The following is a 15,890-nucleotide window of genomic DNA, read 5'->3' on the forward strand; positions in this document are numbered from 1 at the left end:
CTACTACTAATCGAACTGTCTGTAGGTCCAACAGAACACATTAAAACACACCACTACTACTAATCTAACTGTCTGTAGGTCCAACAGAACACATTAAAACACACCACTACTACTAATCTAACTGTCTGTAGGTCCAACAGAACACATTAAAACACATCACTACTACTAATCTAACTGTCTGTAGGTCCAACAGAACACATTAAAACACACCACTACTACTAATCTAACTGTCTGTAGGTCCACCAGAACACATTAAAACACACCACTACTACTAATCTAACTGTCTGTAGGTCCACCAGAACACATTAAAACACACCACTACTACTAATCTAACTGTCTGTAGGTCCACCAGAACACATTAAAACACACCACTACTACTAATCTAACTGTCTGTAGGTCCACCAGAACACATTAAAACACACCACTACTACTAATCTAACTGTCTGTAGGTCCACCAGAACACATTAAAACACACCACTACTACTAATCTAACTGTCTGTAGGTCCAACAGAACACATTAAAACACACCACTACTACTAATCTAACTGTATGTAGGTCCACCAGAACACATTAAAACACACCACTACTAATGTAATTATACGAATGATTCCAGAGGAAAACAAATGATAAAACATTGCTATGACTCACCTCTGAATGTGTTGGTCATCTATCTGATACAGGGTCACTGAAGAGGAGATGGAGGAAACCCCAAACCCAGGATAGAGGGGTTCAGTGAATGTGGTGTGTCTTGTGTAACGGTGTGTCAGTGTACCAGAGGAGGACACACTATAGAAGGACAAAGTACCAGCTGGCCAGTCCAGATACACACCAACTCTGTTAGGAACAGGACCAGGGATGGATCTGCTACTGACTCCAGCATGGTAAAAGTGATGACCACTGTCAGAGCAGACTAAACACCAGGACATCCTATTGGCTCCAATCCTGCGGTCATCCCTCCATCCATTCCTCATCAATCCTTTGTACACCACACCAATGACAGTCATGCCACCATCCCAGTAACCATCCATCTCCACCTCCCAGTAATAACGAGATCCAGATAAGCCTTCTCTGCAGAGAAATTGTGGAAAACAATCAAATCTGTCTGGATGGTCTTCATAATGCTGCTTCTCTTTCACACATGTCACCTTCCTGTTCCCCTCAGACAGTTTCAGGTGTGGGTGTGCTGTATTTGGGTCCAGGGTGAGATGACAGGCATCTGTAGACAAAATGAGAGTTTAATCAAACCACATCTTCATATAACATTTTGTTTTGTAGTTACAGAACAAGTATTGATGAGTTACTATGTTACAATAGTTCTGAATATTCAGTTAATTAGGATTGAAGAGACTTACATTTCCTCAGCCCTGATTTCAGCCTGCACTCTCCACCATGATCCACACTGTAGGAGAAACAGGTTATTGACTGACAAAGACCTAATAAAGCAGTCAACATTTAAACCATATTGTTGTGTTCTGGTGCACTATCCAAGTTCATTACTAGAGACATACAGGTATTCTATCCTACCTACTGCATACAGAACGGAGTACAATTCATTACTAGAGACATACAGGTATTCTATCCTACCTACTGCATACAGAACGGAGTACAATTCATTACTAGAGACATACAGGTATTCTATCCTACCTACTGCATACAGAATGGAGTACAATTCATTACTAGAGACATACAGGTATTCTATCCTACCTACTGCATACAGAACGGAGTACAATTCATTACTAGAGACATACAGGTTTTCTATCCTACCTACTGCATACAGAATGGAGTACAATTCCAACAGGATATCAGAGATGCAGAAGAAGAGTATTCATGTGGTGATGATGTATGCTGTGATGGAGTGCTCAGCCTGCTGAGTAAACTTCCCCTTAATTCTACCATCATGTCCTCATGTTACTGATCCTACTACACTACATAGGACACAACCGCTGCTCACACTATTAGGACATCTATTCTGACTTACTTCAGCTTCATCAGTTTATATGTGGGATCCACCAGAGCAGCTGAAAGCAGTCCCCCTGCAGAGTCTCCTGGGTGATTGTAGCTCAGGTCCAGCTCTTTCAGGTGGGAGGGGTTTGACCTCAGAGCTGAAGACAGAGCAGCACAGCCCTCCTCTGTGACCAGACAGCCAGACAGCCTACAGAGAGACACAACAGCTGTCTAGGTTGGTGTACTGGTGTCAATCATCTTGTAGGACACCCATACATTTGTCCATGACACAAACATTGTGATAAAACATCAGATTTATACAGTATTTGTTTTACTAAGCTCAGTACCGACCTGACTGAAACAGCTGTACTTACCCCAGTGTGTGTAGTTTACAGTCTGGATCCTCCAGTCCAGCAGACAGCAGTGTAACTCAGCTCAGTACCGACCTGACTGAAACAGCTGTACTTACCACAGTGTGTGTAGTTTACAGTCTGGATCCTCCAGTCCAGCAGACAGCAGTGTAACTCCTGAGTCCTGCAGGTCATTGTCTCTCAGCTCCAGTTGTTTCAGTTGTGAGTTGGGTGAACTCAGGACTGAGGCCAGATCTGAACAGCAACCCTCTGTCAGACCACATTGACCCAGACTAGAGGGCAGAAGAGCACATGATTAAAACATGTTTAAAACATCCACATAATAACTCATACTGAAGATATTTAACTCACTGTTATGGGAATTTTATGAATAATGACTAAATGAGGTATACATTTAACGTAGAATTATAACTAACATAATTATTTCTTGTCTGATGAATAATGTTTGTCCATAAGAAAGAGGGACTGTTGGTAGGCAAGGAACTGTGGTAGACAACTTGTGACCACTGTGGAACTGATAACAGGGAAGGAAGTCTCCCCACCCAGGGAGGGGAGAAACCTTGGGCTTGTAGTAGATTGTATAACAGGTGAGGGTCAATGTAAGACTTGTGAACTATGTTGTATCTGAGAGAAGGAGGGACGTTTATGATGAAATGTGAGGTATATAGACCAATGTACCGGAAATGATAAGCAGAACGTTCGGGTAAATAAACATTTGACTTTGGTAGACTGGGCCTCTGTCTGTTTTTATTTCTATCAGTATCCTACAAATCCTGATATAGCAGACTGAGTAATTTAATTTAATTGGTTAACTTCTTTGATATAGGGGGCAGCATTTTCACTTTTGGATGAATTGCGTGCCTATAGTGAACTGCCTCCTACTCTGTCCCAAATGCTAATATATGCATATTATTATTACTATTGGATATAAAACACTCTGATGTTTCTAAAAATGTTTTAATGATGTCTGTGAGTATAACAGAAATCATATGGCAGGCAAAAACCTGAGAAACAATCCAAACAGGAAGTGAGAATTCTGAGATGGGTCGATGTTAAAGTCATCGCCTATTTAATTCCCTGTAATATATGGATCTGTTTGCACTTCCTACGCCTTCCACTAGATGTCAATAGTCTGTAGAACGCTGAATGAAGCCTCTAGTGTGATGTGGGGCCGGATGGGAGGTGTTTCAGTCACTGGTCTGGCAGATTGCCAGTTCTTGCTCACACGCTTTCCCCATGATATCGCCTTGCGTTCCATTACTTATACAGACATGAAGAAATGCTTCGGTTGGAACGTTATTGGATATATATGATAACAACAATCTGAAGATTGATTCTCTACTAAGTTTGACCAGTTTATTCGACTTGTAATATAACTTTTTGAAGTTTTCGTCCAACATTTGCCTGCATCTGCGCGAGCGTTTGGACACGCAAAATAAGCTAAGTAGCAAAAGTAGCTAATTGGACATAAGTAATTGACATTATCGAACAAAACAACGATTTATTGTGGAACTAGGATTCCTGGGAGTGCATTCTGATGAACATAATCAAAGGTAAGGGAATATTTATGATGTAATTTCGTATTTCTGTTGACACCAAAATGGCGGAGAAATGTTGTTAAATCTGAGCGCTGTCTCAGATTAATGCATGGTGTGCTTTTTACATAAAGTTCTTTTTAAATCTGACACAGCGGTTGCATTAAGAACAAGTGTATCTTTAATTCTGTGTAAAACATGTATCTTTCATCACAGTTTATGATGAGTATTTCTGTTATTTGACGTGGCTCTCTGTAATTACTCCGGATATTTTAGAGGCATTTCTGAACATGGAGCCAATGTAAACCGAGATTTGTGGATATAAATATGCACATTATCGAACAAAACATAAATGTATTGTGTAACATGATATACTATGAGTGTCATCTGATGAAGATCATCAAAGGTTAGTGATTCATTTTCTCTCTATTTCTGCTTTTTGATACTACTATCTTTTGCTGGGAAAATGGCTGTGTTTTTCTGTGGCTATGTACTAAGCTAACATAATCGTTTGGTGTGCTTTCCCCGTAAATCCTTTTTGAAATCAGACATGTTGGCTGGATTCACAACACGTGTAGCTTTACTTTGGTGTCTTTCATGTGTGATTTCATGAAAGATTGATTTTTATAGTAATATATTTGAATTTGGCGCGCTACATTTTTTCTGGATTTTGGCCAAGTGGGACGCTACCGTCCCACCTATCCCAGGGAAGTTAAAGAATATGAGAACTTAATTCTCTTAACACTCACACTAGTCTCTGTATATTGCAGAGTGGACTGGTTAGTCCAACACAGAGCAGATCCACTCCTCTGTCTCCCAGATCATTGTAGCTGAGGTCCAGTTCTCTCAGGGGGGAGTTCGGTGTCTGCAGAGCTGAGGCCAGAGTCTTACAGGATTCATATGTGATTTTACAGCCAGCCAGTCTGGAGAGAGGAGATATGTTGACACACTGTTAAATATGCAAAGATTTAAGAATAATGAGATGCATTAAGACAATAACAGAAGGACATGATTAGACTATGTTAAAGACATACTAACTCACTCAATATATTTAACCTTAGTTTCTTATATTTATCACATTGTATGTATGTTTCTGCATATTTACCATGATGGTAAAATAATGTTAAAACATTATAACACATAATTACTACAGATATAAACACTATAAAGACAGTGGATACTGAAGATATTTAACTCACACAAGTGTCTGTATGTTGCGGAGTGGACTGGTTAGTCCAAAACAGAGCAGCTCCACTCCTCTGTCTCCCAGGTCATTGTAGCTGAGGTCCAGTTCTCTCAGGGGGGAGTTTGGTGTCTGCAGAGCTGAGGTCAGAATCTCCCAGGATTCATATGTGAGTTTACAGCGATCCAGTCTGGAGAGAGGAGATAATCAGTTAGATATAATCAGTTAGATAATGATACTGTAAACATCAACTCAATAACAGAACTCACAGTGCTCTCTTGCAGGTTTTCACGACCGGCAGCAACCTCTGATAACCTTTCTCTGATGTGTTGTATGTCTTCAGGTCAAACTCCTCCAGCACCTCCTCTGACATCAGTAACAGGTAGGCCAGGGCTGAACATTGGTCAGGTTTAAGCTCTGTTTCTGAAAGAGTTCCTGAATGCAGGGAGGTCTGCATGTCTTCAACTAGAGAGTTGGCACCAAGTTCATTCAGACAGTGGAACAAGTTGATGATCCTTTCTGGTGAGGATTCCTCCTCGATCTTGTATGAAAGGTACCTGACTGTTCTCTTAACTGTTTCCTCATTGGTCTGTGTTGTACTTCCTGTCTGTGTCAGAAGGCCTCGTAACAGATTCTGATTGGACTCCAGTGAGAGACCCAGAAGGAAGCGGAGGAACAGGTCCAGGTGTCCATTCTCACTCTTCAAGGCCTGGTCCACTGCGCTCCTGTGTAAGTCAGACAACTGGATTGACTTCTTCTCTTCATCATCACTAGTGGGGGAGAAAACATTTTCCTTCTTGTCCAGACATGATTCTAAAGCATGCACTGCTGCTAGAAACTCCTGAATGCTCAGATGCACAAAGCTGTAGACCTTCTCTTGGTACAGCCCAGATTCTTCTTTAAAGATCTCTGTACACAATGCTGAGTACTCTGATGCCTCTGTGACATCAAGGCCACACTCTCTCAGGTCCTCCCCATAGAAGATCAGGTTGCCCTTCTGCAGCTGTTGGAAAGCCAGCTTTGCCAGTTTCAGGATCATCTCTTTGTCTGACTGAGACAGTTCCTTTGGGTTTGTCTCTGTGGCTTTGTTGTACTTCTTGTTCTTCACAATGATTTGGATGAGCATGAAGTGTGAGTACATTTGGGTCAGAGTTTTGGGGACTTCATCCTTCTCTGCCACTTTCAGTATCATCTCAAGGACAGTGGCTGATATCCAACAGAAGACTGGCATGTGGCACATGATGTGGAGGCTCCTTGATGTCTTCATGTGTTTGATGATATCATTGGCCAGATTCTGATCTGTGATCTTCTTCCTGAAGTACTCCTCCTTCTGTGGATCATTGAACCCTCGTACCTCTGTCACCTGGTCAACACACTCAGGAGGGATCTGATTGGCTGCTGCAGGCCGTGAGGTTACCCAGAGGAGAGCAGAGGGAAGCAGATTCCCCTCGATGAGGTTTGTCAGCAGCACGTCCACTGAGGTTGGCTTCGTGACATCACAGCACTTCTCATTGTTTTTGAAGTCTAGAGGAAGTCGAGACTCATCCAGACCATCAAAAATGAAAACAGTTTTGGTTTCACCATCTTCAATGCTGTCAATCTCTTTCAGCTCTGGGAAGTAGTGGGAAAGAAGTTGCATCAGACTGCATTGGTCCTTTTTCAGGTTCAGATCACGGAAAGGAAGAGGAAACATGAAATGAACGTCCTGATTTGCTTTTCCCTCTGCCCAGTCAAGGATGACCTTCTGCACAGAGACTGTTTTTCCAATGCCAGCGATTCCTTTTGTCAGCACAGTTCTGATAGGTTTGTCTTGTCCAGGTAAAGGCTTGAAGATGTCGTTGCATTTGATTGATGTCTCTTGTGTAGTTTGTTTCTTGGATGCCATCTCTATCTGTCTAACCTCATGTTCATTATTGAGCCCTCCACTTCCACCCTCTGTGATGTAGAGCTCTGTGTAGATATCCTTGAACAGACTTTGGTTTCCATGGTGTCCAATTCCTTCAGATATGTGTTGATACTTGTGTTTCAGTTTAGCCTTAATGTCTTGTTGGACTGTCAGCAGAGTTTGCCCTGTAGGAAAACAATGAGAGTTGAGACTCATAAGTTTGTTTGTGTGTTTTATAAGGTCCTTTGTACAGTTCTTTGTAATATTGAATGAAACACAGTCTTACTTCTTCTGTCCAGAAGGTTGTGTGTGATCTTTAATGCATCCTCACTGTCCAAACTCTCCACTTCCTTATTGTCATCTGGTAATGGTTCCTGGCCGAAAGCAGGTGGCTGATCACTCTTCATTGATAGCAGGCTGGTTGTAGGTGACTCTGCTCTGGGCGTCTGGACACTGAACAAAACAGGGAGACAGATCACATCATCAATATCACATCAATACCTCATCTACTTCATTTTAACAACTGTATATCGGAACTTCAAGAAGTTCTGATGTTTCTTTTAAAGCTACAGTCTGCAATTGGTAAATCCATTGTTGGCCTTTTAAATGAATGATGTAGACCTACAGTTAATGTAATGTGGGAACACTTTTCTCTTTAGTTTATATCTTTAAGATAACTGTATATTTTACATTTAATCTCTTACCTCTTAGAACTGGTGTCTTGAGTCATTTTAGAGGCAGTGGTCTCCTCTCTCCCCCCAGAGAGACTCATTTTAGAGGCAGTGGTCTCCTCCTCTCTCTCCCCAGAGAGACTCATTTTAGATGTAAGTCACAGCTCACTCAGCTACAATATGAAATAACAGAACAGTCAATATTTCTGAACATTGTTGAAGAACCATAAACAATGACAACACTTTTTCTATCTATGGTCAAAGAGTACAATCAGCGACTTCATATTCTATTCAAACATACACAGTCCAATATGTTATTAAACATACACAGTCCAATATGTTATTAAACATAAACAGTCCAATATGTTATAAAACATACACAGTCCAATATGTTATTAAACATACACAGTCCAATATGTTATTAAACATACACAGTCCAATATGTTATTAAACATACACAGTCCAATATGTTATTAAACATACACAGTCCAATATGTTATTAAACATACACAATCCAATAAGCTATTATTTTGAATTGACTTGGATCCCCTGACTCCATAACAACAGCTAGTCTACCTGGTTGGATCCCCTGACTCCATAACAACAGCTAGTCTAACTGGTTGGATCCCCTGACTCCATAACAACAGCTAGTCTACCTGGTTGGATCCCCTGACTCCATAACAACAGCTAGTCTACCTGGTTGGATCCCCTGACTCCATAACAGCAGCTAGTCTACCTGGTTGGATCCCCCATCTCCATAACAACAGCTAGTCTACCTGGTTGGATCCCCTGACTCCATAACAACAGCTAGTCTACCTGGTTGGATCCCCTGACTCCATAACAACAGCTAGTCTACCTGGTTGGATCCCCTGACTCCATAACAACAGCTAGTCTACCTGGTTGGATCCCCTGACTCCATAACAACAGCTAGTCTACCTGGTTGGATCCCCTGACTCCATAACAACAGCTAGTCTACCTGGTTGGATCCCCTGACTCCATAACAACAGCTAGTCTACCTGGTTGGATCCCCTGACTCCATAACAACAGCTAGTCTACCTGGTTGGATCCCCTGACTCCATAACAACAGCTAGTCTACCTGGTTGGATCCCCTGACTCCATAACAACAGCTAGTCTACCTGGTTGGATCCCCTGACTCCATAACAACAGCTAGTCTACCTGGTTGGATCCCCTGACTCCATAACAACAGCTAGTCTACCTGGTTGGATCCCCTCACTCCATAACAACAGCTAGTCTACCTGGTTGGATCCCCTCACTCCATAACAACAGCTAGTCTACCTGGTTGGATCCCCTCACTCCATAACAACAGCTAGTCTACATGGGCTCCACACACAACTAGAATACATTACAGACATCTACTTTACATTGAAAGACGGTAGTAGACATTATAATGTGCAATCAATCGCCTATAACAACTACTCTATACCTCATAGCCTATAACATCACATATTAATTTGGCTAATCAATATAAATCAACATATAAGCCTCAAATTATTATTCTTGAAAGTTAAAATCAGTATTGTAATAACTTCACATTTATGCGGATGTTTTACCCCCCAAATCACCTCTCTGTACAATAGTCTAAGTTCTCAAACACTTTTCTATATTAAATTGTAAAAAGCTACAAACCTCATAACATGTTTCTTCGACCGTTATTTCTATACTTCCTTATAAAATGTTGACTAATTCCCATTTCAACACAGTGGGCGGGTTCAACACGTATAGGTTTGTATATTATACGTTCATATTTATGTAACATTAAGTCCCCTAACCCGCACGACGCTGGGCCAAATTGTGCGCAGCCCTATGGGTCTCCAGATCACGGACGGTTACAGCCCGCGATCGAACCCGGGTATGTAGTGATGCAGTGTTTTAGACCGATGCGCCACTCGGGAGCTTAAGTTAAAATAGCTGACAGATATTTCTTCCTAACCCTTTAAGAGAATACAGCCTACACACCATCATTTCTTGTTATGGTTTAATAGTTGCCTACAAGGTGATACGCATTGCTTTGTTATGCAAGAAAATGTCAAAAAATCGAAACATTGGTTTGTCTGGCAAGTACGTTTGATTGTTGAGCTGGGGTGTACTACTTAGAGCACACCGTACCAAACCGTTGCAAAACGTTTTGGAACGACAACGAGTTTCAAATTCAGGTAATTCAGAGCCGGACCGACTTTTGGGAACCATGATTTAGTCAACATTTACATCGTTTATGTGCCAATTTGTTGCATGTCACTTTTACTTGACCGATTTGACGAGACGGACTAGTTTCTTTAGCGACATATTTACACATTTCCGATGCACGTCTTCTTTCGGGAATTGAAACAACGCAAAGTGTCGACTGTGTTGGGGATCACGCGGATAGCAAATCACGATAATGTGCTATCAATCGCCTATAACAACAACTCTATACCTCATAACCTATAACATCACATCATATTAATTAGGATAATCAATATGAATCAACATATAAGCCTACAATTATTATTCTTGAAAGTTGAAATCAGTATTGTAATAACTTCACAATTCTGTGGATGTTTTACCCCCCAAATCACCTCTCTGTACAATAGTCTAAGTTCTCAAACACTTTTCTATATTAAATTGTAAAAAGCTACAAACCTCATAACATGTTTCTTCGACCGTTATTTCTCTACTTCCTTATAAAATGTTGACTAATTCCCATTTCAACACAGTGGGCGGGTTCAACATGTATAGGTTTATATTATATGATCATATTTATGTCATATAAAGTCTTCATACACTTCATGCAGGTGTTCAGCCCATAAATTCATATTCTATCTGGTAAAAGTGGATTTTGTATTATTTTATTTCAGGATTTGATTGCGTGATGTTTTGCAGTGCTACCAGCAGAGGGCAGTGTGTCAACAACCAGGTTCGGCAGAAGGACGCTAGACGGTCATATCTGCGTTGTTATGGTAGGGTTAGGGTCACATGACAGGATGGGTAACCAATGATAGACAATGAATCTGCAGAACCCCAAAACAGACTGATTACAATGTGTAGTAGATGACGTTACATTGAACTAATCACATTTATTAAAGACCACAGAGACACATAAATACATTTCATTCTTTTTCATTTTATTTATTGAAAATGTATTTGACAGGGATACTGCACATCAATCAAAATTTCTGTAAATGTGACAGATTTAGCCAGCTGGCTAGTTTTCAACTGTAGTCCCTGGGCAGGTAGATAAACATTTTAATAAAAACTAAATAAATGTTTTTGTCCTATCACAACTGATTCTACTAATCAAAGGCTTGATGATAATGAGTTAATTTGTTTAATCTAAGGTGTTCGTTCTCGGGTAAGAACTAAAATATGCAGCTCTTTGGGGGTCCCAGAGGAGAGGTTTGGAATAAACTGACCTAGAATAATGTGATACAAATCAACTCATTATTTATTCAATATCTCACCAATTCACAACACACAGAAATAGACACAGACACACAGAGAGATTAAAACACTACAGGATAACACCATATTTAACTTTTACTGAAAATATCATTTAGGTCTATATTTTCATAGTGACTATGTACATGATGGGGGTCACTTCCATTTTAATTCCAGTCAATTCAGAAAGTAAACCAAATTCCAGAATTGGAATTAGAATTTCAGTCTACTTCCTGAATTGACTGGAATTTAAATGGAATTGACCCCAACCCTGACTATGTATTGGCTTACCAACCTTTCTCAATATATTTTTCAATTATGAATTCTAACACCCAGGGGCCATTTAAATCAAATGTTATTGGTCCATACACATATTTAACACATGTTATTGGTCCATACACATATTTAACATATGTTATTGGTCCATACACATATTTAACAGATGTTATTGGTCCATACACATATTTAACAGATGTTATTGGTCCATACACATATTTAACAGATGTTATTGGTCCATACACATATTTATCAGATGTTATTGGTCCATACACATATTTAACAGATGTTATTGGTCCATACACATATTTAACAGATGTTATTGGTCCATACACATATTTAACAGATGTTATTGGTCCATACACATATTTAACAGATGTTATTGGTCCATACACATATTTAGCAGATGTTATTGTGGGTATAGTGAAATGCTTGTGTTTCTCGCTCCAACAGTGCAGTAGAATCTAACAATACACAACAATACACACACATCTAAAAGTAGAAGAAAGGAATTTAAAAAATATTAAAATATGTGAAGACACACAGAGAGACAGGCAGATTCACACACAGACAGAGACACACACACACACACACACACACACACACACACACACACACACCACACACACACACACGCGCAGACAGACACAAAGACGCACACACACTCTCCTTCCCGCTAACTTTAGACCATGCGTATGCACCGTTTCTAGTGGTTGAAGTATTGCATTTCAAGCAGGCCAGTAGATTAGTATTTAGTGTAAATGTGGGATATGATGGACACGCTTATTCATAACAATAAAACGGTTAATAACAAGATGCAATCATCTACCGTTAGTGAGAAGAGAGAAAATCCATTCAGTTTATCTTTGCATTTTAAAATAATTAGAAAAAGACGTTTATTTCCTTAGTTATTATTTATTTTGTTTCCATGATTATTGCATATTAAATTCCTCACCTTTTCTGTGATGTTTTTTATTCTCACGAGGTAGCATACAGGCCTACAACAAGGTTACCATTCGTCCCATCTCTCGATTAATTGGACCCACTTCACAGCAGTAAATAGATCAGCTATTTCAAGTATTTTGCTCTATGTAAAATACCAGGGGCCTAATTTGTAAACGTTGTCTACACACAAAATATACCACAAAACATCCATGTGCCAGTTTTCACGCAAATCTTGTCATTGATAAAAACTGAACACGACATGAGAATTTGCTAATCCTCCCGCTAACTTTACACCAGGCGTCCTTACACTTTCTAGTGGTGGAAGTCTTGCATTGCAAGAAGACAAAAGTAGACTAGTAGTAGCCTGGTGCAGATGGGAAATATATGACGAGACTGTTATGTGACATTTCTTGCTTAGACAATATTTAATTTATAAACATAATACATCATAATAAATAATAATAAATTCCTCACCTTTTCTGGCCATGACGAGTCCCACTCAGCACGTGACGTCCACGTACGGCTAATTTCCGGCTGTATCAGGACTATATCAGGACTATATCAGGACTATATCAGGACTATATCAGGACTATATCAGGTCTATATCAGGACTGTATCAGGACTGTATCAGGACTATATCAGGTCTATATCAGGACTGTATCAGGACTATATCAGGACTGTATCAGGACTATATCAGGACTGTATCAGGACTATATCAGGACTATATCAGGACTATATCAGGACTATATCAGGACTGTATCAGGACTATATCAGGACTATATCAGGACTATATCAGGACTATATCAGGTCTATATCAGGACAATATCAGGACAATATCAGGACTATATCAGGACTATATCAGGACTATATCAGGTCTATATCAGGACTATATCAGGAGTATATCAGGACTATATCAGGACTACAGTGGGGAGAACAAGTATTTGATACACTGCCGATTTTGCAGGTTTTCCTACTTACAAAGCATGTAGAGGTCTGTAATTTTTATCATAGGTACACTTCAACTGTGAGAGACTGAATTTAAAACAAAAATCCAGAAAATCACATTGTATGATTTTTAAGTAATTAATTCGCATTTTATTGCATGACATAAGTATTTGATACATCAGAAAAGCAGAACTTAATATTTGGTACAGAAACCTTTGTTTGCAATTACAGAGATCATACGTTTCCTGTAGTTCTTGACTAGGTTTGCACACACTGCAGCAGGGATTTTGGCCCACTCCTCCCTACAGATCTTCTCCAGATCCTTCAGGTTTCTGGGCTGTCGCTGGGCAATACGGACTTTCAGCTCCCTCCAAAGATTTTCTATTGGGTTCAGGTCTGGAGACTGGCTAGGCCACTCCAGGACCTTGAGATGCTTCTTACGGAGCCACTCCTTAGTTGCCATGGCTGTGTGCTTCGTGTCGTTGTCATGCTGGAAGACCCAGCCACGACCCATCTTCAATGCTCTTACTGAGGGAAGGAGGTTGTTGGCCAAGATCTCGCGATACATGGCCCCATCCATCCTCCCCTCAATACGGTGCAGTCGTCCTGTCCCCTTTGCAGAAAAGCATCCCCAAAGAATGATGTTTCCACCTCCAAGCTTCACGGTTAGGATGGTGTTCTTGGGGTTGTACTAATCCTTCTTCTTCCTCCAAACACGGCGAGTGGAGTTTAGACCAAAAAGCTCTATTAATGTCTCATCAGACCACATGACCTTCTCCAATTCCTCCTCTGGATCATCCAGATGGTCATTGGCAAACTTCAGACGGGCCTGGACATGCGCTGGCTTGAGCAGGGGGACCTTGCGTGCGCTGCAGGATTTTAATCCATGACGGCGTAGTGTGTTACTAATGGTTTTCTTTGAGACTGTGGTCCCAGCTCTCTTCAGGTCATTAACTAGGTCCTGCCGTGTAGTTCTGGGCTGATCCCTCACCTTCCTCATGATCATTGATGCCCCACGAGGTGAGATCTTGCATGGAGCCCCAGACTGAGGGTGATTGACCGTCATCTTGAACTTCTTCCATTTTCTAATAATTGCGCCAACAGTTGTTTCCTTCTCACCAAGCTGCTTACCTATTGTCCTGTAGCCCATCCCAGCCTTGTGCAGGTCTACAATTTTATCCCTGATGTCCTTACACAGCTCTCTGGTCTTGGCCATTGTGGAGAGGTTGGAGTCTGTTTGATTGAGTGGATGGACAGGTGTCTTTTATACAGGTAACGAGTTCAAACAGGTGCAGTTAATACAGGTAATGAGTGGAGAACAGGAGGGCTTCTTAAAGAAAAACTAACAGGTCTGTGAGACTCGGAATTCTTACTGGTTGGTAGGTGATCAAATACTTATGTCATGCAATAAAATGCGAATTAATTACTTAAAAATCATACAATGTGATTTTCTGGATTTTTGTTTTAAATTCCGTCTCTCACAGTTGAAGTGTACCTATGATAAAAATTACAGACCTCTACATGCTTTGTAAGTAGGAAAACCTGCAAAATCGGCAGTGTATCAAATACTTGTTCTCCCCACTGTATATCAGGACTATATCAGGACTATATCAGGACTATATCAGGTCTATATCAGGACTATATCAGGACTATATCAGGACTATATCAGGAGTATATCAGGTCTATATCAGGACTATATCAGGACTATATCAGGTCCGTTGGTCATGGACTTTATTTCCCACTGAATTGTCTTCCCAAAAACTGGGCTGTATTTAGTCCGTCCGTTTTGGTCCAAATATAGCCGAAGGTCAGCCTGATCAGCTTGTACTCATTGAAATGCAGGAGATACAACAATACAATTATACAATATTGCATATAGCATAAGTTTGATTATTATTTTGATATTCACAATATAATAAATATATTGATTTAAAATAAAATAAATCGAATAGCTTGTTAGATGTTCTGATATAGACAGAATGACTGAAAAATCATTAGTTTACAATTTCACAACGGAATTTATTACAATTTATAACCTTCGTGCCTCAAACCTGGGAGGCAGAACGACGCAGTGTTGCCAATTTGGGTTCGACGTAGTCGCTATATTTAGCGAGTATTCAGACCCCTCTAGCGACACATATTCAAAAAAGCGACTAGAAACAAATCTAGCGACTTTTTCTGGTGTTATTGGAGACTTTTGGAGACTCTGACGTGAAAGCACGTATCGTTCTCACTCTTCTCAACGAGCAGCGGGTGCTGCCGTGGGCCCCACCCAGTCCCAAAGCACTCACAGGCGGCCCAGTCGTCGCGCAGCAGTCAGAGCAGGAGATGTTCACCCCTCCGCGTCCAGACTGCAAATGAATCGCGCATGCGGGAAGCCGCCGCTGGCTGATCCCGCCCTGGTTTACATTTTTTTTAAACTATTAACCTGAATTAGGGCCAGACTAGTTACCATCATTTTCTCACTTTGCCATTGACAGTTTATTCTATTGTCTTTTTTTGGTCCATTTAGATTGTTTTTGTATACAATGTAAAAAATGTAATGATTAAAAACGTTCATGTTTTACTGTGACTTGTTGTAGGCTCCTAAGTGGACCATAAGGTTAAAAACCAAATTAAGAAAAAGGGGGGAAAAAAAGAATTAAAAAACGAAGTAACTCCGCCAGAGTGTCTCTTTTGGGTCCCAAGCCCGGATAAAAG

At 40.5% G+C, this 15,890-nt stretch overlaps 1 protein-coding gene across 1 annotated transcript in view; it reads right to left on the reverse strand.

The window, feature by feature from the left end:
* Positions 1-7,763, reverse strand: part of LOC139577777 (NACHT, LRR and PYD domains-containing protein 3-like) — a 70,086-nt gene extending 62,323 nt beyond the window's left edge. The window contains exons 1-9 of the mRNA XM_071404944.1: positions 7,623-7,763; positions 7,205-7,371; positions 5,303-7,103; positions 5,050-5,223; positions 4,600-4,773; positions 2,414-2,587; positions 1,979-2,152; positions 1,353-1,399; positions 649-1,216 (exon numbers count right to left, since the gene is read on the reverse strand). Of these exons, the coding sequence (XP_071261045.1) occupies positions 649-1,216; positions 1,353-1,399; positions 1,979-2,152; positions 2,414-2,587; positions 4,600-4,773; positions 5,050-5,223; positions 5,303-7,103; positions 7,205-7,371; positions 7,623-7,735 (3,392 nt within the window). The 5' untranslated portion in view covers positions 7,736-7,763. The remainder of the gene's footprint in view (positions 1-648; positions 1,217-1,352; positions 1,400-1,978; positions 2,153-2,413; positions 2,588-4,599; positions 4,774-5,049; positions 5,224-5,302; positions 7,104-7,204; positions 7,372-7,622) is intronic.
* Positions 7,764-15,890: the final 8,127 nt, after the last annotated feature.

The sequence above is a fragment of the Salvelinus alpinus genome, chromosome 6 (assembly GCF_045679555.1).
Source record: "Salvelinus alpinus chromosome 6, SLU_Salpinus.1, whole genome shotgun sequence".
Lineage (NCBI taxonomy): Eukaryota > Metazoa > Chordata > Actinopteri > Salmoniformes > Salmonidae > Salvelinus > Salvelinus alpinus.